Raw genomic sequence first — 20922 nt, forward strand, 5'->3', positions numbered from 1 at the left:
ATGAACCCATCCCTCAACCCTAACCAGAAACCCATCCCTAACCCCTAACCCTAACCAGAAACCGATCCGTAACCCCTAACCCTAACCATGAACCCATCCCTCAACCCTAACCGGAAACCCATCCCTAACCCCTAACCCTAACCGGAAACCCATCTGTAACCCCTAACCCTAACCAGAAACCGATCCGTAACCCCTAACCCTAGCCATGAACCCATCCCTCAACCCTAACCGGAAACCCATCTGTAACCCCTAACCCTAACCATGAACCCATCCCTCAACCCTAACCGGAAACCCATCCCTAACCCCTAATCCTAACCAGAAACCCATCTGTAACCCCTAACCCTAACCAGAAACCGATCTGTAACCCCTAACCCTAACCGGAAACCCATCCCTAAAGCCAACCCGAACCGCATTCCATCATCCTAATCTTTAAGCATTGCCTCTCCCATAACCATTAAATCTAACTCTAACCCCAGTTGTAGGCCTTTTGCTATGCCACTCCCTTGCCTTTGCTGAGTGTAATGGTGCATTCTGATTGGCTGTTGCAGGAATCCCAGGAGGCGGAGGCTGCTCAGGACGAATTGGTGATGAAGGTTCAACAGTTAAAGGCAGAGCTTGTCGTCTTCAAAGGGTTAATGAGCAATGTGAGTGAGTGAGAGTCGGGAAGTCCCAGACCCTGGGGGGAGGGGCAACTCCAGACCCCCGGGGGGAGGGGCAACTCCAGACCCCCGGGGGGAGGGGCAACTCCAGACCCTGGGGGGAGGGGCAACTCCAGACCCCTGGGGGGAGGGGCAACTCCAGACCCCCGGGGGGAGGGGCAACTCCAGACCCCGGGGGGGAGGGGCAACTCCAGACCCTGGGGGGAGGGGCAACTCCAGACCCCCGGGGGGGTGGGGCAACTCCTGACCCCCGGGGGGGTGGGGCAACTCCAGACCCCGGGGGGAGGGGCAACTCCAGACCCTGGGGGGAGGGTTAACTCCAGACCCCCGGGGGGGAGGGTTAACTCCAGACCCCCGGGGGGGTGGGGCAACTCCAGACCCCCGGGGGGGAGGGGCAACTCCAGACCCCTGGGGGGAGGGGCAACTCCAGACCCCCGGGGGGAGGGGCAACTCCAGACCCCGGGGGGAGGGGCAACTCCAGACCCCGGGGGGAGGGGAAACTCCAGACCCCCGGGGAAGGGCAACTCCAGACCCGGGGGGAGGGGCAACTCCTGACCCCCGGGGGGAGGGGCAACTCCAGACCCCCGGGGGGAGGGGCAACTCCAGACCCCCGGGGGGAGGGGCAACACCAGGCCCCCGGGGGGAGGGGCAACTCCAGACCCCCGGGGGAGGGGAAATAAGTGATTTCAGGCTCTATCCAGTGGATTCAAAGACCAGCGAGTTCAGTGTCCATCCAATGTCTCCCCTCTGTTGCAGAATCTGTCTGAGCTGGACACGAAGATTCAGGAGAAGGCCATGAAAGTGGACATGGACATCTGCCGTCGCATTGACATCACGGCCAAGCTCTGTGACGTGGCCCAGCAGAGAAACTGTGAGGACATGATCAAAATCTTCCAGGTGAATAGTGCAGGCGTCTGCACAGGTCAGTCAGACTCCCCCCTTACCCGACCCTGTGTGTGTGTATCTGCGTGTCGTGTGCACGTCTGTTGACCGTGTTCGTGTTGTTCCGACCAAAGCAGGCGTAATGCACTGTTAATTCAGTCCCCACCACTCCACAGGTCACAGCGCATTCGTAAAATTTCCTCCCTACCAGAAAGTAGGCAAATCAAACACTCTCTTTGTTCCCCAGAATAAAGCACACCAAACCAGGTTCCTTTTAAACAACAACAAAGTTAATTATTAATAAACAAAGTCCTAAACAGTAATGAGATAACTCTATATGTCTTATTCTTCTGAGCCCTCATGCACGCACACACACAGACACACACACATTAAAAAAAATAGGTTAGCTGGGAATAAAGGCTTTTCGGTTTCCAACTGTTCCTTCGGAATAATAAAGTAATTGGGTTTGTCATGGTCTGGTAGGATGTTTCCGGGGCGGTGTGGTGTCCCAGAGTCAAATAATCGGATGCCTGTCGACGTCTCTCCAGGCGAGGTTGATGAACAATCTGTGATGGGTGGGTGTTCACGGCTGCTCGTCTGCAGCAGGTGAGGCACAGGTCTATCAGCAAAGGGTGCGGCGACAGGTGTACTTGGGTTTTGAGGCAGCGGTCTGGCGATAGACGCTTTCTTGAGGTTTCAGGGTCTCCCGAAACATAGCAGGCAACAGGAATCTTGACTCTTGAGGTAGAGATTCTTCAGAGACCGGAGGCAATAGGAATTTGCCACCTTTCACATGCAGGGGCTTCCTCTCTGCAAAACAGTCTTCCTCCACGGAGAGCAGCAACTCTTCTTTTCTTAAAAACACACAGAATTCATAGCTTTTAATCAAACTTGTGACCGTGTCTGTGGGTCATGTGTGTGGGGTGCATGTCTGTGTCTGGTATCTGTGCGCCATGTGCATAGCTGTATCTCAGGGTACCTGTCTCTAATGTGTCAGTCTGTGTGTGCCTGTGTCTGTCTCTGCCCCTCTCTGTCTCGATTGGCGTCCACTCTCTCAGATACCTGTTGTCTACCCTCGGATGTTCTCTGAGTTGCACTGACCTACAGAGAGGCTGCTGAGGGTGGATTTGGGATGTGGGTAATGACCAGCGAGGACATTAACCCCCCTGAGTGATAGTTTTCCCTCCCGGGTGCCCTTGGCACCTCCTCCCCCTCCCCTGCTGCCATCCCCAAACCCTGGCACTAATTGGTTCTCCACTTGCTCTGTGTACTCGAGCTCAGCTGTACCCCCCGCCCCCCAACCCGACTGATCTGTCCTCTCTTTCCCCCCCCACACCCGCTCTCTCCGCCCCGCCTGTCCTCCCATCCTCACCCCCTTTCCCTCACACACCGATCCTGCCTCTAGTCACACCGCTTGTTTCCGCTTAAGGTGCCGTCAGTGGGCCGGAAGAGAGAGCGGAAGTCAGCTGCGGACGAGGAGCTTTCCCTGGCGGAGAGCGATGGCTCGCGCAAGCTGGTAGACGAGGACGAGCTCAGCACCTCCGTCAGAATCAACGAGGAGATGCAGCGCATGCTCAACCAGCTGTAAGTAGGGGGAGGGAGGGGAGGCGAGGGGAGGGGAAGGTATGAGGGGCAGACACCTCAAACCGCCGGGGAGGGTATCACCGTGACAAAAGAATTCTGGGGACACAGCAAATAATCTTGACACGCGCCGCATCTCACTTCCTCTCCCTTTGCTCTCTCCGGGCCCTCTGCTGGGTTTCCTGTGCTGGTTTCACTCTGTACCCTCCCCGGGCTCTCTCCGGGCCCTCTGCGGGGCTTCCTGTGCTGGTTTCACTCTGTACTCTCCCCGGGCTCTCTCCGGGCCCTCTGCGGGGCTTCCTGTGCTGGTTTCACTCTGTACTCTCCCCGCGCTCTCTCCTGTCCCTCTGCTGGGATCCTGCCCTGGTTTCACTCTGTACTGTCCCCGCGCCCATTACTCTGTACTCTCCCCGCGCCCATTACTCTGTACTCTCCCGGCGCCCATTACTCTGTACTCTCCCGGCGCCCATTACTCTGTACTCTCCCCGCGCCCTTTACTCTGTACTCTCCCCGCGCCCTTTACTCTGTACTCTCCCCGCGCCCTTTACTCTGTACTCTCCCCGCGCCCTTTACTCTGTACTCTCCCCGTGCTCTTTTCTCTGTACACTCCTCGCGCTCTCTCCCGTCTCTCTGCTGGGATCCTGCCCTGGTTTCACTCTGTACTCTCCCCCCGCTCTCTCCTGTCCCTCTGCTGGGATCCTGCCCTGGTTTCACTCTATACTCTCCCTGCGCTCTTTACTCTGTACTCTCCCCGCGCCCTTTACTCTGTACTCTCCCCGCGCCCTTTACTCTGTACTCTCCCCGCGCCCTTTACTCTGTACACTCCTCGCGCTCTCTCCCGTCTCTCTGCTGGGATCCTGCCCTGGTTTCACTCTGTACTCTCCCCGCGCTCTCTCCCGTCTCTCTGCTGGGATCCTGCCCTGGTTTCACTCTGTACTCTCCCCGTGCTCTCTCCTGTCCCTCTGCTAGGATCCTGTGCTGGTTTCACTCTGTACTCTCCCTGTGCGCTCTCCTGTCCCTCTGCTGGGATCCTGTGCTGGTTTCACTCTGTACTCTCCCTGTGCGCTCTCCTGTCCCTCTGCTGGGATCCTGTGCTGGTTTCACTGTACTCTCCCCGTGCTCTCTCCTGTCCCTCTGCTGGGATCCTGTGCTGGTTTCACTCTGTACGCGCCCTGCGCTCTTTACTCTGTACTCTCCCACCTGCTCACTCCTGGCCCTCTGCTGGGATCCTGTGCTGGTTTCACTCTATACTCTCCCCGCGCTCTTTACTCTGCACGCTCCCCCCACTCTCTCCTGTCCCTCTGCTGGGATCCTGTGCTGGTATCACTCTGTACTCTCCCCGTGCGCTCTCCCCGTGCGCTCTCCTGTCCCTCTGCTGGGATCCTGTGCTGGTTTCACTCTATACTCTCCCCGCGCTCTTTACTCTGCACGCTCCCCCCACTCTCTCCTGTCCCTCTGCTGGGATCCTGTGCTGGTATCACTCTGTACTCTCCCCGTGCGCTCTCCTGTCCCTCTGCTGGGATCCTGTGCTGGTTTCACTCTGTACTCTCCCTGCGCTCTTTAGTCTGCACTCTCCCCCCCCCCCCCCCCACTCTCTCCTGTCCCTCTGCTGGGATCCTGTGCTGGTTTCACTCTGTACTCTCCCTGCACTCTTTACTCTGTACTCACCCCGCGCTCTTTACTCTGTACTCTCCCCGTGCTCTCTCCTGTCTCTCTGCTGGGATCCTGCCCTGGTTTCACTCTGTACTCTCCCCGCGCTCTTTACTCTGTACTCTCCCCGCGCTCTTTACTCTTTACTCTCCCTGCACTCTTTACTCTGTACTCACCCCGCGCTCTCTCCTGTCCGTCTGCTGGGATCCTGCCCTGGTTTCACTCTGTACTCTCCCTGCGCTCTTTACTCTGTACTCTCCCCGCGCTCTTTACTCTGTACTCTCCCCGCGCTCTTTACTCTGTACTCTCCCCGCGCTCTTTACTCTGTACTCTCCCCGCGCTCTTTACTCTGTACTCTCCCCGCGCTCTTTACTCTGTACTCTCCCCGCGCTCTTTACTCTGTACTCTCCCCGCGCTCTTTACTCTGTACTCTCCCCGTGCTCTCTCCTGTCTCTCTGCTGGGATCCTGCCCTGGTTTCACTCTGTACTCTCCCTGCGCTCTTTACTCTGTACTCTCCCCGCGCTCTTTATTCTGTACTCTCCCCGCGCTCTTTACTCTGTACTCTCCCCGCGCTCTTTACTCTGTACTCTCCCCGCGCTCTTTACTCTGTACTCTCCCCGCGCTCTTTACTCTGTACTCTCCCCGCGCTCTTTACTCTGTACTCTCCCCGCGCTCTTTACTCTGTACTCTCCCCGCGCTCTTTACTCTGTACTCTCCCCGCGCTCTTTACTCTGTACTCTCCCCGCGCTCTTTACTCTGTACTCTCCCCGCGCTCTTTACTCTGTACTCTCCCCGCGCTCTTTACTCTGTACTCTCCCCGCGCTCTTTACTCTGTACTCTCCCCGCGCTCTCTCCTGTCTCTCTGCTGGGATCCTGTGCTGGTTTCACTCTGTACTCTCCCCGCGCTCTTTACTCTGTACTCTCCCCCCCGCTCTCTCCTGTCCCTCTGCTGGGATCCTGTGCTGGTTTCACTCTGTACTCTCCCCGTGCTCTCTCCTGTCCCTCTGCTGGGATCCTGTGCTGGTTTCACTCTGTACTCTCTCCTTGCTCTTTACTCTGCACTCTCCCCCCCACTCTCCCCTGTCCCTCTGCTGGGATCCTGTGCTGATTTCACTCTGTACTCTCCCCGTGCTCTCTCCTGTCCCTCTGCTGGGATCCTATGCTAATTTCACTCTGTACTCTCCCCGCGCTCCTTACTCTTCACTCTCCCCTCACTCTCTCCTGTCCCTGTGCTGGTTTCACTCTGTACGCTCCCTGCGCTCTTTACTCTGTACTCTCCCCCTGCTCTATCCTGGCCCTCTGCTGGGTTTCTTGTGCTGGTTTCACTCTGTACTCTCCCCGCGCTCTTTACTCTGTACTCTCCCCACACTCTCTCCCGTCTCTCTGCTGGGATCCTGTGCTGGTTTCATTCTATACTCTCCTTGCGCTCTTTACTCTGTACTATCCCTGCGCTCTTTACTCTCCCCGCACTCTCTTCTGGACCTCTGCTGGGATGCTGCCCTGGTTTCACTGTGTACTCTCCCTACGCTCCTTACACTGTACTCTCCCCGGGCGCTCTCCCGTCTCTCTGCTGGGATGCTGCCCTGGTTTCACTCTGTACTCTCCCTGCGCTCTTTACTCTGTACTCTCCCCGCACACTCTCCTGGCCCTCTGCTGGGATCCTGTGCTGGTTTCACTCTATACTCCCCCTGCGCTCTTTACTCTGTATTCTCCCCGCGCTCTCTCCCGTCTCTCTGCTGGGATGCTGCCCTGGTTTCACGCTGTATTCTCCCTGCACTCTTTACTCTGTACTCTCCCCGCACTCTCTCCCGTCTCTCTGCTGGGATCCTGTGCTGGTTTCACTCTGTACTCCCCCTGCGCTCTTTACTCTGTACTATCCCCGCACTCTCTCCCGTCTCTCTGCTGGGATCCTGCGCTGGTTTCAGTCTGTACTCTCCCTGCGCTCTCTCCCTCGTCTCTCTGCTGGGATCCTGTGCTGGTTTCACTCTATACTCTCCCCGCACGCTCTCCTGTCCTGCTGGGATCCTGCTCTGGTTTCACTCTATACACTCCCTGCGCTTTCTCCTGTCCCTCTGCTGGGATCCTCTGCTGGTTTCACTCCATGTTTTCTGTGCTCTCGCTCTGGTCTCACGATCCTGTTACTCTCTGACAGGAGGGAGTATGATTTCGAGGACGAGTGTGACAGTTTGACCTGGGAAGAGTCCGAGGAAACTCTGCTACTTTGGGACGATTTGTCCAGCTGCACGATGGGATCGGCAGATGTTGTGAATGAGGTAATAATCCGTGATGGCATCATATTCCAACGGAGAGTCACTGAGGCGGAGAGGAAAGGCGGGGATAACGGGGATGGTGTAGTGTGTGTGTGTGGTGATGGTGTAGTTTCTGTGTGTGTGTGGTGATGGTGTAGTGTGTGTGTGTGTGGTGGTGATGGTGTAGCGTGTGTGGGTGTAGTGTGTGTGTGTGTGGTGGTGATGGTGTAGCGTGTGTGTGGGGTGACGGTGTAGTTTCTGTGTGTGTGTGGTGATGGTGTAGTGTGTGTGGGTGTAGTGTGTGTGTGGTGGTGATGGTGTAGCGTGTGTGGGTGTAGTGTGTGTGTGTGTGTGGTGGTGATGGTGTAGCGTGTGTGTGTGTGTGTGTGTGGTGATGGTGTAGTGTGTGTGTGTGTGGTGATGGTGTAGCGTGTGTGTGTGTGTGTGTGGTGATGGTGTAGCGTGTGTGTGTGTGTGGTGGTGGTGTAGCGTGTGTGTGTGTGGTGATGGTGTAGCGTGTGTGTGGTGATGGTGTAGCGTGTGTGTGGTGATGGTGTAGCGTGTGTGTGGTGATGGTGTAGTGTGTGTGTGTCGTGATGGTGTAGTGTGTGTGTGTCGTGATGGTGTAGTGTGTGTGTGTCGTGATGGTGTAGTGTGTGTGTGTGTGTGTGGTGGTGGTGTAGCGTGTGTGTGTGTGTGTGGTGATGGTGTAGCGTGTGTGTGTGTGTGGTGTTGGTGTAGCGTGTGTGTGTGTGGTGATGGTGTAGCGTGTGTGTGGTGATGGTGTAGCGTGTGTGTGTGTGGTGATGGTGTAGCGTGTGTGTGTGTGGTGATGGTGTAGCGTGTGTGTGTGTGGTGATGGTGTAGCGTGTGTGTGTGTGGTGATGGTGTAGCGTGTGTGTGTGTGGTGATGGTGTTGTGTGTGTGTGTGGTGATGGTGTAGTGTGTGTGTGGTGGTGTAGTGTGTGTGTGTGGTGGTGATGGTGTAGCGTGTGTGTGTGTGTGTGGTGATGGTGTAGCGTGTGTGTGTGTGGTGATGGTGTAGCGTGTGTGTGTGTGTGGTGATGGTGTAGCGTGTGTGTGTGGTGATGGTGTAGCGTGTGTGTGTGGTGATGGTGTAGCGTGTGTGTGTGGTGATGGTGTAGCGTGTGTGGTGATGGTGTAGTGTGTGTGTGTGGTGATGGTGTAGTGTGTGTGTGGTGATGGTGCAGTGTGTGTGTGTGGTGATGGTGTAGTGTGTGTGTGGTGATGGTGTAGTGTGTGTGTGGTGATGGTGTAGCGTGTGTGTGGTGATGGTGTAGCGTGTGTGTGGTGATGGTGTAGCGTGTGTGTGGTGATGGTGTAGCGTGTGTGTGGTGATGGTGTAGCGTGTGTGTGGTGATGGTGTTGTGTGTGTGTGTGTGGTGATGGTGTAGTGTGTGTGTGTGGTGATGGTGTAGTGTGTGTGTGTGTGTGGTGATGGTGTAGCGTGTGTGTGTGTGTGGTGATGGTGTAGTGTGTGTGTGGTGATGGTGTTGTGTGTGTGTGTGTGGTGATGGTGTAGTGTGTGTGTGTGGTGATGGTGTTGTGTGTGTGTGGTGATGGTGTAGTGTGTGTGTGTGTGTGGTGATGGTGTAGTGTGTGTGTGTGGTGATGGTGTAGTGTGTGTGTGTGTGTGGTGATGGTGTAGTGTGTGTGTGTGTGTGGTGATGGTGTTGTGTGTGTGTGTGGTGGTGTAGTGTGTGTGTGTGTGTGTGTGTGTGTGTGTGTGGTGATGGTGTTGTGTGTGTGTGGTTATGGTGTAGTGTGTGTGTGTGTGTGGTGATGGTGTAGTGTGTGTGTGGTGATGGTGTAGTGTGTGTGTGTGTGTGGTGATGGTGTAGTGTGTGTGTGTGGTGATGGTGTAGTGTGTGTGTGTGTGGTGATGGTGTAGTGTGTGTGTGTGTGTGTGGTGATGGTGTAGTGTGTGTGTGTGGTGATGGTGTAGTGTGTGTGTGTGTGGTGATGGTGTTGTGTGTGTGTGTGTGTGTGTGGTGATGGTGTAGTGTGTGTGTGTGTGTGTGGTGATGGTGTAGTGTGTGTGTGTGTGTGTGGTGATGGTGTAGTGTGTGTGTGTGTGTGTGGTGATGGTGTAGTGTGTGTGTGTGTGGTGATGGTGTAGTGTGTGTGTGTGTGTGGTGATGGTGTAGTGTGTGTGTGTGTGTGGTGATGGTGTAGTGTGTGTGTGTGTGTGGTGATGGTGTAGTGTGTGTGTGTGTGTGGTGATGGTGTAGTGTGTGTGTGTGTGGTGATGGTGTAGTGTGTGTGTGTGTGTGTGGTGATGGTGTAGTGTGTGTGTGGTGATGGTGTAGTGTGTGTGTGTGTGTGTGGTGATGGTGTGTGTGGTGATGGTGTAGCGTGTGTGTGTGTGGTGATGGTGTAGCGTGTGTGTGGTGATGCTGTAGCGTGTGTGTGTGGTGATGGTGTAGCGTGTGTGTGGTGATGGTGTAGCGTGTGTGTGTGTGTGTGGTGATGTAGCGTGTGTGTGTGTGTGTGTGGTGATGGTGTAGCGTGTGTGTGTGGTGATGGTGTAGCGTGTGTGTGTGGTGATGGTGTAGCGTGTGTGTGTGTGTGTGGTGATGGTGCAGTGTGTGTGTGTGTGTGTGGTGACGGTGTAGTGTGTGTGTGTGTGTGGTGATGGTGTAGCGTGTGTGTGTGTGTGTGTGGTGATGGTGTAGCGTGTGTGTGTGTGTGGTGATGGTGTTGTGTGTGTGTGTGTGGTGATGGTGTAGTGTGTGTGTGTGTGGTGGTGTAGCGTGTGTGTGTGTGTGTGGTGATGTAGCGTGTGTGTGTGTGTGGTGATGGTGTAGCGTGTGTGTGTGGTGATGGTGTAGCGTGTGTGTGTGGTGATGGTGTAGTGTGTGTGTGTGTGTGTGGTGATGGTGCAGTGTGTGTGTGTGTGTGTGGTGACGGTGCAGTGTGTGTGTGTGTGTGTGGTGACGGTGTAGCGTGTGTGTGTGTGTGGTGACGGTGTAGCGTGTGTGTGTGTGTGGTGACGGTGTTGTGTGTGTGTGGTGATGGTGTAGCGTGTGTGTGTGTGGTGATGGTGTAGCGTGTGTGTGTGTGGTGATGGTGCAGCGTGTGTGTGTGTGTGGTGATGGTGTAGTGTGTGTGTGGTGATGGTGTAGTGTGTGTGTGTGTGTGGTGATGGTGTAGTGTGTGTGTGTGGTGATGGTGTAGTGTGTGTGTGTGTGGTGATGGTGTAGCGTGTGTGGTGATGGTGTAGTGTGTGTGTGTGGTGATGGTGTAGTGTGTGTGTGGTGATGGTGCAGTGTGTGTGTGTGGTGATGGTGTAGTGTGTGTGTGGTGATGGTGTAGTGTGTGTGTGGTGATGGTGTAGCGTGTGTGTGGTGATGGTGTAGCGTGTGTGTGGTGATGGTGTAGCGTGTGTGTGGTGATGGTGTAGCGTGTGTGTGGTGATGGTGTAGCGTGTGTGTGGTGATGGTGTTGTGTGTGTGTGTGTGGTGATGGTGTAGTGTGTGTGTGTGGTGATGGTGTAGTGTGTGTGTGTGTGTGGTGATGGTGTAGCGTGTGTGTGTGTGTGGTGATGGTGTAGTGTGTGTGTGGTGATGGTGTTGTGTGTGTGTGTGTGGTGATGGTGTAGTGTGTGTGTGTGGTGATGGTGTTGTGTGTGTGTGGTGATGGTGTAGTGTGTGTGTGTGTGTGGTGATGGTGTAGTGTGTGTGTGTGGTGATGGTGTAGTGTGTGTGTGTGTGTGGTGATGGTGTAGTGTGTGTGTGTGTGTGGTGATGGTGTTGTGTGTGTGTGTGGTGGTGTAGTGTGTGTGTGTGTGTGTGTGTGTGTGTGTGTGGTGATGGTGTTGTGTGTGTGTGGTTATGGTGTAGTGTGTGTGTGTGTGTGGTGATGGTGTAGTGTGTGTGTGGTGATGGTGTAGTGTGTGTGTGTGTGTGGTGATGGTGTAGTGTGTGTGTGTGGTGATGGTGTAGTGTGTGTGTGTGTGGTGATGGTGTAGTGTGTGTGTGTGTGTGTGGTGATGGTGTAGTGTGTGTGTGTGGTGATGGTGTAGTGTGTGTGTGTGTGGTGATGGTGTTGTGTGTGTGTGTGTGTGTGTGGTGATGGTGTAGTGTGTGTGTGTGTGTGTGGTGATGGTGTAGTGTGTGTGTGTGTGTGTGGTGATGGTGTAGTGTGTGTGTGTGTGTGTGGTGATGGTGTAGTGTGTGTGTGTGTGGTGATGGTGTAGTGTGTGTGTGTGTGTGGTGATGGTGTAGTGTGTGTGTGTGTGTGGTGATGGTGTAGTGTGTGTGTGTGTGTGGTGATGGTGTAGTGTGTGTGTGTGTGTGGTGATGGTGTAGTGTGTGTGTGTGTGTGGTGATGGTGTAGTGTGTGTGTGTGTGGTGATGGTGTAGTGTGTGTGTGTGTGTGTGGTGATGGTGTAGTGTGTGTGTGGTGATGGTGTAGTGTGTGTGTGTGTGTGTGGTGATGGTGTGTGTGGTGATGGTGTAGCGTGTGTGTGTGTGGTGATGGTGTAGCGTGTGTGTGGTGATGCTGTAGCGTGTGTGTGTGGTGATGGTGTAGCGTGTGTGTGGTGATGGTGTAGCGTGTGTGTGTGTGTGTGGTGATGTAGCGTGTGTGTGTGTGTGTGTGGTGATGGTGTAGCGTGTGTGTGTGGTGATGGTGTAGCGTGTGTGTGTGGTGATGGTGTAGCGTGTGTGTGTGTGTGTGGTGATGGTGCAGTGTGTGTGTGTGTGTGTGGTGACGGTGTAGTGTGTGTGTGTGTGTGGTGATGGTGTAGCGTGTGTGTGTGTGTGTGTGGTGATGGTGTAGCGTGTGTGTGTGTGTGGTGATGGTGTTGTGTGTGTGTGTGTGGTGATGGTGTAGTGTGTGTGTGTGTGGTGGTGTAGCGTGTGTGTGTGTGTGTGGTGATGTAGCGTGTGTGTGTGTGTGGTGATGGTGTAGCGTGTGTGTGTGGTGATGGTGTAGCGTGTGTGTGTGGTGATGGTGTAGTGTGTGTGTGTGTGTGTGGTGATGGTGCAGTGTGTGTGTGTGTGTGTGGTGACGGTGCAGTGTGTGTGTGTGTGTGTGGTGACGGTGTAGCGTGTGTGTGTGTGTGGTGACGGTGTAGCGTGTGTGTGTGTGTGGTGACGGTGTTGTGTGTGTGTGGTGATGGTGTAGCGTGTGTGTGTGTGGTGATGGTGTAGCGTGTGTGTGTGTGGTGATGGTGCAGCGTGTGTGTGTGTGTGGTGATGGTGTAGTGTGTGTGTGGTGATGGTGTAGTGTGTGTGTGTGTGTGGTGATGGTGTAGTGTGTGTGTGTGGTGATGGTGTAGTGTGTGTGTGTGTGGTGATGGTGTAGTGTGTGTGTGTGTGTGTGGTGATGGTGTAGTGTGTGTGTGTGGTGATGGTGTAGTGTGTGTGTGTGTGGTGATGGTGTTGTGTGTGTGTGTGTGTGTGTGGTGATGGTGTAGTGTGTGTGTGTGTGTGTGGTGATGGTGTAGTGTGTGTGTGTGTGTGTGGTGATGGTGTAGTGTGTGTGTGTGTGTGTGGTGATGGTGTAGTGTGTGTGTGTGTGGTGATGGTGTAGTGTGTGTGTGTGTGTGGTGATGGTGTAGTGTGTGTGTGTGTGTGGTGATGGTGTAGTGTGTGTGTGTGTGTGGTGATGGTGTAGTGTGTGTGTGTGTGTGGTGATGGTGTAGTGTGTGTGTGTGTGGTGATGGTGTAGTGTGTGTGTGTGTGTGTGGTGATGGTGTAGTGTGTGTGTGGTGATGGTGTAGTGTGTGTGTGTGTGTGTGGTGATGGTGTGTGTGGTGATGGTGTAGCGTGTGTGTGTGTGGTGATGGTGTAGCGTGTGTGTGGTGATGCTGTAGCGTGTGTGTGTGGTGATGGTGTAGCGTGTGTGTGGTGATGGTGTAGCGTGTGTGTGTGTGTGTGGTGATGTAGCGTGTGTGTGTGTGTGTGTGGTGATGGTGTAGCGTGTGTGTGTGGTGATGGTGTAGCGTGTGTGTGTGGTGATGGTGTAGCGTGTGTGTGTGTGTGTGGTGATGGTGCAGTGTGTGTGTGTGTGTGTGGTGACGGTGTAGTGTGTGTGTGTGTGTGGTGATGGTGTAGCGTGTGTGTGTGTGTGTGTGGTGATGGTGTAGCGTGTGTGTGTGTGTGGTGATGGTGTTGTGTGTGTGTGTGTGGTGATGGTGTAGTGTGTGTGTGTGTGGTGGTGTAGCGTGTGTGTGTGTGTGTGGTGATGTAGCGTGTGTGTGTGTGTGGTGATGGTGTAGCGTGTGTGTGTGGTGATGGTGTAGCGTGTGTGTGTGGTGATGGTGTAGTGTGTGTGTGTGTGTGTGGTGATGGTGCAGTGTGTGTGTGTGTGTGTGGTGACGGTGCAGTGTGTGTGTGTGTGTGTGGTGACGGTGTAGCGTGTGTGTGTGTGTGGTGACGGTGTAGCGTGTGTGTGTGTGTGGTGACGGTGTTGTGTGTGTGTGGTGATGGTGTAGCGTGTGTGTGTGTGGTGATGGTGTAGCGTGTGTGTGTGTGGTGATGGTGCAGCGTGTGTGTGTGTGTGGTGATGGTGTAGTGTGTGTGTGGTGATGGTGCAGTGTGTGTGTGGTGATGGTGTAGTGTGTGTGTGGTGATGGTGTAGCGTGTGTGTGTGTAGTGATGGTGTAGCGTGTGTGTGTGTGGTGATGGTGTAGCGTGTGTGTGTGGTGATGGTGTAGCGTGTGTGTGTGTGGTGATGGTGTAGCGTGTGTGTGTGGTGATGGTGTAGCGTGTGTGTGTGTGGTGATGGTGTAGCGTGTGTGTGTGTGGTGATGGTGTAGCGTGTGTGTGTGTGGTGATGGTGTAGCGTGTGTGTGTGTGTGTGTGGTGATGGTGTAGCGTGTGTGTGTGTGTGTGTGGTGATGGTGTAGCGTGTGTGTGTGTGGTGATGTAGCGTGTGTGTGTGGGTGTGATGGTGTAGTGTGTGTGTGGTGATGTAGCGTGTGTGTGTGGTGATGTAGCGTGTGTGTGTGGTGATGTAGCGTGTGTGTGTGTGGTGATGGTGTAGCATGTGTGTGTGTGTGTGTGTGGTGATGGTGTAGCGTGTGTGTGTGTGGTGATGGTGTAGTGTGTGTGTGGTGATGGTGTCGTGTGTGTGTGTGTGGTGATGGTGTCGTGTGTGTGTGGTGTAGTGTGTGTGTGTGTGTAGTGTGTGTGTGTGTGTGGTGATGGTGTCGTGTGTGTGTGTGGTGTAGTGTGTGTGTGGTGATGGTGTCGTGTGTGTGTGTGTGTGTGGTGTAGTGTGTGTGTGTGTGTGGTGATGGTGTAGTGTGTGTGTGGTGATGGTGTAGTGTGTGTGTGGTGATGGTGTCGTGTGTGTGTGTGTGTGGTGTAGTGTGTGTGTGTGTGTGGTGATGGTGTCGTGTGTGTGTGTGGTGATGGTGTCGTGTGTGTGTGTGTGTGTGGTGTAGTGTGTGTGTGTGTGGTGATGGTGTAGTGTGTGTGTGTGGTGATGGTGTCGTGTGTGTGTGTGTGGTGATGGTGTCGTGAGTGTGTGTGTGTGGTGTAGTGTGTGTGTGTGTGTGTGGTGATGGTGTCGTGTGTGTGTGTGTGTGGTGATGGTGTCGTGTGTGTGTGTGTGTGTGGTGATGGTGTCGTGTGTGTGTGTGTGGTGATGGTGTCGTGTGTGTGTGTGTGGTGATGGTGTAGCGTGTGTGTGGTGATGGTGTAGTGTGTGTGTGGTGATGGTGTTGTGTGTGTGTGTGGTGATGGTGTAGTGTGTGTGTGGTGATGGTGTAGTGTGTGTGTGGTGATGGTGTAGCGTGTGTGTGTGGTGATGGTGTAGCGTGTGTGTGGTGATGGTGTAGTGTGTGTGTGGTGATGGTGTAGCGTGTGTGTGTGGTGATGGTGTAGCGTGTGTGTGGTGATGGTGTAGCGTGTGTGTGGTGATGGTGTAGTGTGTGTGTGGTGATGGTGTCGTGTGTGTGTGTGTGGTGATGGTGTAGTGTGTGTGTGTGGTGATGGTGTCGTGTGTGTGTGTGTGTGGTGATGGTGTCGTGTGTGTGTGTGTGTGGTGATGGTGTAGCGTGTGTGTGGTGATGGTGTAGCGTGTGTGTGTGGTGATGGTGTAGCGTGTGTGTGTGGTGATGGTGTAGCGTGTGTGTGGTGATGGTGTAGCGTGTGTGTGTGGTGATGGTGTAGCGTGTGTGTGTGGTGATGGTGTTGTGTGTGTGTGGTGATGGTGTAGTGTGTGTTTGTGGTGATGGTGTTGTGTGTGTGTGTGTGTGGTGATGGTGTAGTGTGTGTGTGTTTGTGTGTGGTGATGGTGTAGTGTGTGTGTGTGGTGATGGTGTCGTGTGTGTGTGGTGATGGTGTCGTGTGTGTGTGGTGATGGTGTAGTGTGTGTGTGTGTGTGTGTGGTGATGGTGTAGTGTGTGTGTGTGGTGATGGTGTAGCGTGTGTGTGGTGATGGTGTAGCGTGTGTGTGTGGTGATGGTGTAGCGTGTGTGTGTGGTGATGGTGTTGTGTGTGTGTGGTGATGGTGTAGTGTGTGTTTGTGGTGATGGTGTTGTGTGTGTGTGTGGTGATGGTGTCGTGTGTGTGTGGTGATGGTGTCGTGTGTGTGTGGTGATGGTGTAGTGTGTGTGTGGTGATGGTGTAGTGTGTGTTTGTGGTGATGGTGTTGTGTGTGTGTGTGTGTGGTGATGGTGTAGTGTGTGTGGTGATGGTGTAGTGTGTGTGTGTGGTGATGGTGTTGTGTGTGTGGTGATGGTGTAGTGTGTGTGTGGTGATGGTGTAGTGTGTGTGTGTGTGTGTGGTGATGGTGTAGTGTGTGTGTGTGTGTGTGGTGATGGTGTAGTGTGTGTGTGTGTGTGGTGATGGTGTTGTGTGTGTGTGGTGATGGTGTAGTGTGTGTGTGTGTGTGTGGTGATGGTGTAGTGTGTGTGTGTGTGTGGTGATGTGGGATGAGGGGTTTTTGGGGAATGAGGGGGTAAAGGGGGTAATGACAGGGTAAATCTACCACCCTCATGCTGATAATCCTCCTACAGCAGGAAGAGAGTTTGGAGAAAGTGATTAAAGACACCGAATGTCTCTTCAAAACACGCGAGAAGGAATATCAAGAAACCATCGACCAGATCGAGGTGAGAGGTTCTTCAAAAACCCCTGAGCTACACCCTCCCTTCCTCCAATCTTCCCTCCCTCCCTCCAATCTTCCCTCCCTCCCTCCAATCTTCCCTCCCTCCCTCCAATCTTCCCTCCCTCCCTCCAATCTTCCCTCCCTCCCTCCAATCTTCCCTCTCTCCCTCACTCCAATCTTCCCTCCCTCCCTCACTCCAATCTTCCCTCCCTCCCTCCCTCCCTCCAATCTTCCCTCCCTCCCTCCAATCTTCCCTCCCTCCCTCCAATCTTCCCTCTCTCCCTCACTCCAATCTTCCCTCCCTCCCTCACTCCAATCTTCCCTCCCTCCCTCACGCCAATCTTCCCTCCCCCCCTCCCTCACTCCAATCTTCCCTTCCTCACTCCAATCTTCCCTCCCTCACTCCAATCTTCCCTCCCTCACTCCAATCTTCCCTCCCTCACTCCAATCTTCCCTCCCTCACTCCAATCTTCCCTCCCTCACTCCAATCTTCCCTCCCTCACTCCAATCTTCCCTCCCTCACTCCAATCTTTCCTCCCTCACTCCAATCTTTCCTCCCTCACTCCAATCTTTCCTCCCTCACTCCAATCTTCCCTCCCTCACTCCAATCTTCCCTCCCTCACTCCAAACATTCCCTCCCTCCCTCCGTTATTCCCTCCCTTCGTCATTCCTGTCCACCCTCCCTTTACCCTCCCTTTTCCCTCCCTCCATCCTTCTTTCCCTCGCTCCATCCTTCCGTCCTTCCCTCCCTCCCTCCATCCTTCCATTCCTCCCTCCGTCCTTCCCTCCCTCCCTTTTCCCTCTCTCCATCCTTCTGTCCTTCCATCCCTCCGTCCATTCTTCCCTCCCTCCCTCCCTCCGTCCTTCCATCCCTCCCTCCGTCCTTCCCTCCCTCCCTCCGTCCTTCCATCCCTCCCTCCGTCCTTCCATCCCTCCCTCCGTCCTTCCATCCCTCCCTCCTTCCATCCCTCCCTCCTTCCATCCCTCCCTCCTTCCATCCCTCCCTCCTTGCATCCCTCCTTCCCTCCCTCCTTCCCTCCCTCCTTCCCTCCCTCCTTCCCGCCCTCCTTCCCGCCCACCTTCCCGCCCACCTTCCCGCCCACCTTCCCGCCCACCTTCCCGCCCACCTTCCCGCCCACCTTCCCGCCCACCTTCCCTCCCTTCTCTCACTCCCTTCTCTCACTCCCTTCTCTCACTCACTTCTCTCACTCCCTTCTCTCACTCCCTTCTCTCACTCCCTTCTCTCACTCCCTCCCTTCCCTCCCTTCTCTCACTCCCTCCCTTCCCTCCCTTCTCTCACTCCCTCCCTTCCCTCCCTCCCGTCCCTCACTCCCTTCCCTCACTCCGTCCAGCCTACCCTCTCTCCCACCTTCCCTCTGTCATTCCCTCCTACCGTCCTTCCCTCCCCTCCACCGTCTCCTTCCCTCCCCTCCCCATCCCCTTCCCTCCCCTTCCATTCCCTCCCCTCCCCGCCCCCTTCCATTCCCTCACCTCCCCCGCCCCCTTCCATTCCCTCCCCTCCCCTCCCCCGCCCCCTTCCATTCCCTCCCCTCCCCTTTCTCATTCCATTCCCTCCCCTCCCCGTCCCCTTCCATTCCCTCCCCCGCCCACTTCCATTCCCTCCCCTCCCCCGTCCCCTTCCATTCCCTCCCCTCCCCTCCCCCATCCCCGTCCGCTTGCCTCCCCTCCCCCGTCCGCTTGCCTCCCCTCCACCGTCCGCTTCCCCCCCTCCACCGTCTCCTTCCCTCCCCTCCTCCGTCACCTACCATTCCCTCCCCTCCTCCGTCCCTATCCCTCCCCTCCCCCGTTCCCTCCCCTCCCCCGTCCCCTTCCCACCCCTCCGCTCCACCGTCCCCTTCCCACCCCTCCGCTCAACCGTCCCCTTCCCTCCCCTCCACCGTCTCCTTCCCTCCCCTCCACCGTCTCCTTCCCTCCCCTCCACCGTCTCCTTCCCTCCCCTCCACCTTCTCCTTCCCTCCCCTCCACCTTCTCCTTCCCTCCCCTCCACCTTCTCCTTCCCTCCCCTCCACCTTCTCCTTCCCTCCCCTCCACCTTCTCCTTCCCTCCCCTCCACCGTCTCCTTCCCTCCCCTCCACCGTCTCCTTCCCTCCCCTCCACCGTCTCCTTCCCTCCCCTCCACCGTCCCCATCCCTCCCCTCCCCCGTCCGCTTCCCTCCCCTCCCCCGTCCGTTTCCCTCCCCCTTCCGTATCCCTCCCCTCCTCTGTCCCCTTCCCTCCCCTCCCACTTCCCCTTCCCTCCCCTCCCACTTCCCCTTCCCTCCCCTCCCCCGTCCGCTTCCCTCCCCTCCCCCGCCCTTTTCCCTCCCTTTCTCCGTCCGCTTACTTCCCCTCCCCTGTCCCCTTCCCCTTCCCTCCCCTCCACCGTCTCCATCCCTCCCCTCCCCCGTCTCCATCCCTCCCCTCCCCCGTCTCCATCCCTCCCCCCCCGTCTCCATCCCTCCCCTCCCCCGTCTCCATCCCTCCCCTCCCCCGTCTCCATCCCTCCCCTCCCCCGTCTCCATCCCTCCCCTCCCCCGTCTCCATCCCTCCCCTCCCCCGTCTCCATCCCTCCCCTCCCCCGTCTCCATCCCTCCCCTCCCCCGTCTCCATCCCTCCCCTCCCCCGTCTCCATCCCTCCCCTCCCCCGTCTCCATCCCTCCCCTCCCCCGTCTCCATCCCTCCGCTCCCCCGTCTCCATCCCTCCGCTCGCCCGTCTCCATCCCTCCCCTCGCCCGTCTCCATCCCTGCCCTCCCCCGTCTCCATCCCTCCTCTCCACCGTCTCCTTCACTCCCCTTCCCCGTCCCCTGCCATTCCCTCCCCTCCCCCGTCAAACTTCATCCCCTCCCCCGTCAAACTTCATCCCCTCCCCCGTCTAACTTCATCCCCTCCCCCGTCTAACTTCATCCCCTCCCCGGCCCCTTCCCTCCCCTCCACCGTCTCCTTCCCTCCCCTCCCCTCCCCCGTCCCCTCCCGTCCCGCGTCCCCTTATCTCCCCTCCCCCGTCCGCTTCCCTCCCCTCCCCCGTCCGCTTCCCTCCCCTCCCCTGTCCGCTTACATCCCCACCCCCGTCCCCTTACCTCACCTCCTCCGTCTCCATCCCTCCTCTGCACCGTCTCATTCCCTCCCCTCCGCCGTCTCCCTTCATCCCCTCCGCCGTCTCCCTTCATCCCCTCCGCCGTCTCCCTTCATCCCCTCCGCCGTCTCCCTTCATCCCCTCCGCCGTCTCCCTTCATCCCCTCCGCCGTCTCCCTTCATCCCCTCCGCCGTCTCCCTTCATCCCCTCCGCCGTCTCCCTTCATCCCCTCACCCGTCTCCCTTCATCCCCTCCCCCGTCTAACTTCATCCCCTCCCCCGTCCCCTTCCCACCCCTCCACCGTCTCCTGTCCTCCCCTCCACCGTCTCCTGTCCTCCGCTCCACCGTCTCCTGTCCTCCCCTCCCCCGTCTCCTGTCCTCCCCTCCCCCGTCTCCTGTCCTCCCCTCCCCCGTCTCCTGTCCTCCCCTCCCCCGTCTCCTGTCCTCCCCTCCCCCGTCTCCTGTCCTCCCCTCCCCCGTCTCCATCCCTCTCCTCCCCCGTCTCCATCCCTCTCCTCCCCCGTCTCCATCCCTCACCTCCCCCGTCTCCATCCCTCTCCTCCCCCGTCTCCTTCCCTCTCCTCCCCCGTCTCCATCCCTCTCCTCCCCCGTCTCCTTCCCTCTCCTCCCCCGTCTCCTTCCCTCTCCTCCCCCGTCTCCATCCCTCTCCTCCACCGTCTCCTTCCCTCTCCTCCCCCGTCTCCATCCCTCACCTCCCCCGTCTCCATCCCTCTCCTCCCCCATCTCCTTCCCTCTCCTCCCCCGTCTCCATCCCTCTCCTCCCCCGTCTCCATCCCTCTCCTCCCCCGTCTCCTTCCCACTCCTCCCCCGTCTCCTTCCCTCTCCTCCCCCGTCTCCATCCCTCTCCTCCCCCGTCTCCATCCCTCTCCTCCCCCGTCTCCATCCCTCTCCTCCCCCGTCTCCATCCCTCTCCTCCCCCGTCTCCTTCCCTCTCCTCCCCCGTCTCCATCCCTCTCCTCCCCCGTCTCCTTCCCTCTCCTCCCCCGTCTCCTTCCCTCTCCTCCCCCGTCTCCATCCTTCTCCTCCCCCGTCTCCTTCCTTCTCCTCCCCCGTCTCCATCCCTCTCCTCCCCCGTCTCCATCCCTCTCCTCCCCCGTCTCCTTCCCTCTCCTCCCCCGTCTCCTTCCCACTCCTCCCCGTCTCCTTCCCTCTCCTCCCCCGTCTCCTTCCCTCTCCTCCCCGTCTCCATCCCTCTCCTCCCCCGTCTCCTTCCCTCTCCTCCCCCGTCTCCTTCCCACTCCTCCCCGTCTCCTTCCCTCTCCTCCCCCGTCTCCTTCCCTCTCCTCCCCCGTCTCCATCCCTCTCCTCCCCCGTCTCCATCCCTCTCCTCCCCCGTCTCCTTCCCTCTCCTCCCCCGTCTCCATCCCTCTCCTCCCCCGTCTCCTTCCCTCTCCTCCCCCGTCTCCATCCCTCTCCTCCATCCCTCTCCTCCCCCGTCTCCTTCCCTCTCCTCCCCCGTCTCCTTCCCTCTCCTCCCCCGTCTCCTTCCCTCTCCTCCCCCGTCTCCATCCCTCTCCTCCCCCGTCTCCTTCCCTCTCCTCCCCCGTCTCCATCCCTCTCCTCCCCCGTCTCCTTCCCTCTCCTCCCCCGTCTCCTTCCCTCTCCTCCCCCGTCTCCATCCCTCTCCTCCCCCGTCTCCTTCCCTCTCCTCCCCCGTCTCCATCCCTCTCCTCCCCCGTCTCCTTCCCTCTCCTCCCCCGTCTCCATCCCTCTCCTCCCCC

General features: G+C 57.0%; 1 protein-coding gene across 1 annotated transcript; it reads left to right on the forward strand.

The window, feature by feature from the left end:
- Positions 1-482: 482 nt before the first annotated feature.
- LOC137360533 (non-homologous end joining factor IFFO1-like) lies at positions 483-16110 on the forward strand (the record flags this gene model as incomplete). Its single annotated transcript, XM_068025935.1, has 5 exons — positions 483-644; positions 1416-1556; positions 2971-3125; positions 6926-7046; positions 16018-16110. Coding segments are annotated over 5 exons (672 nt in total), but the record flags the coding sequence as incomplete, so codon positions are not given.
- Positions 16111-20922: the final 4812 nt, after the last annotated feature.

This window comes from Heterodontus francisci, unplaced genomic scaffold (genome assembly GCF_036365525.1).
Source record: "Heterodontus francisci isolate sHetFra1 unplaced genomic scaffold, sHetFra1.hap1 HAP1_SCAFFOLD_1296, whole genome shotgun sequence".
NCBI classification, from domain to species: Eukaryota; Metazoa; Chordata; class Chondrichthyes; order Heterodontiformes; family Heterodontidae; genus Heterodontus; species Heterodontus francisci.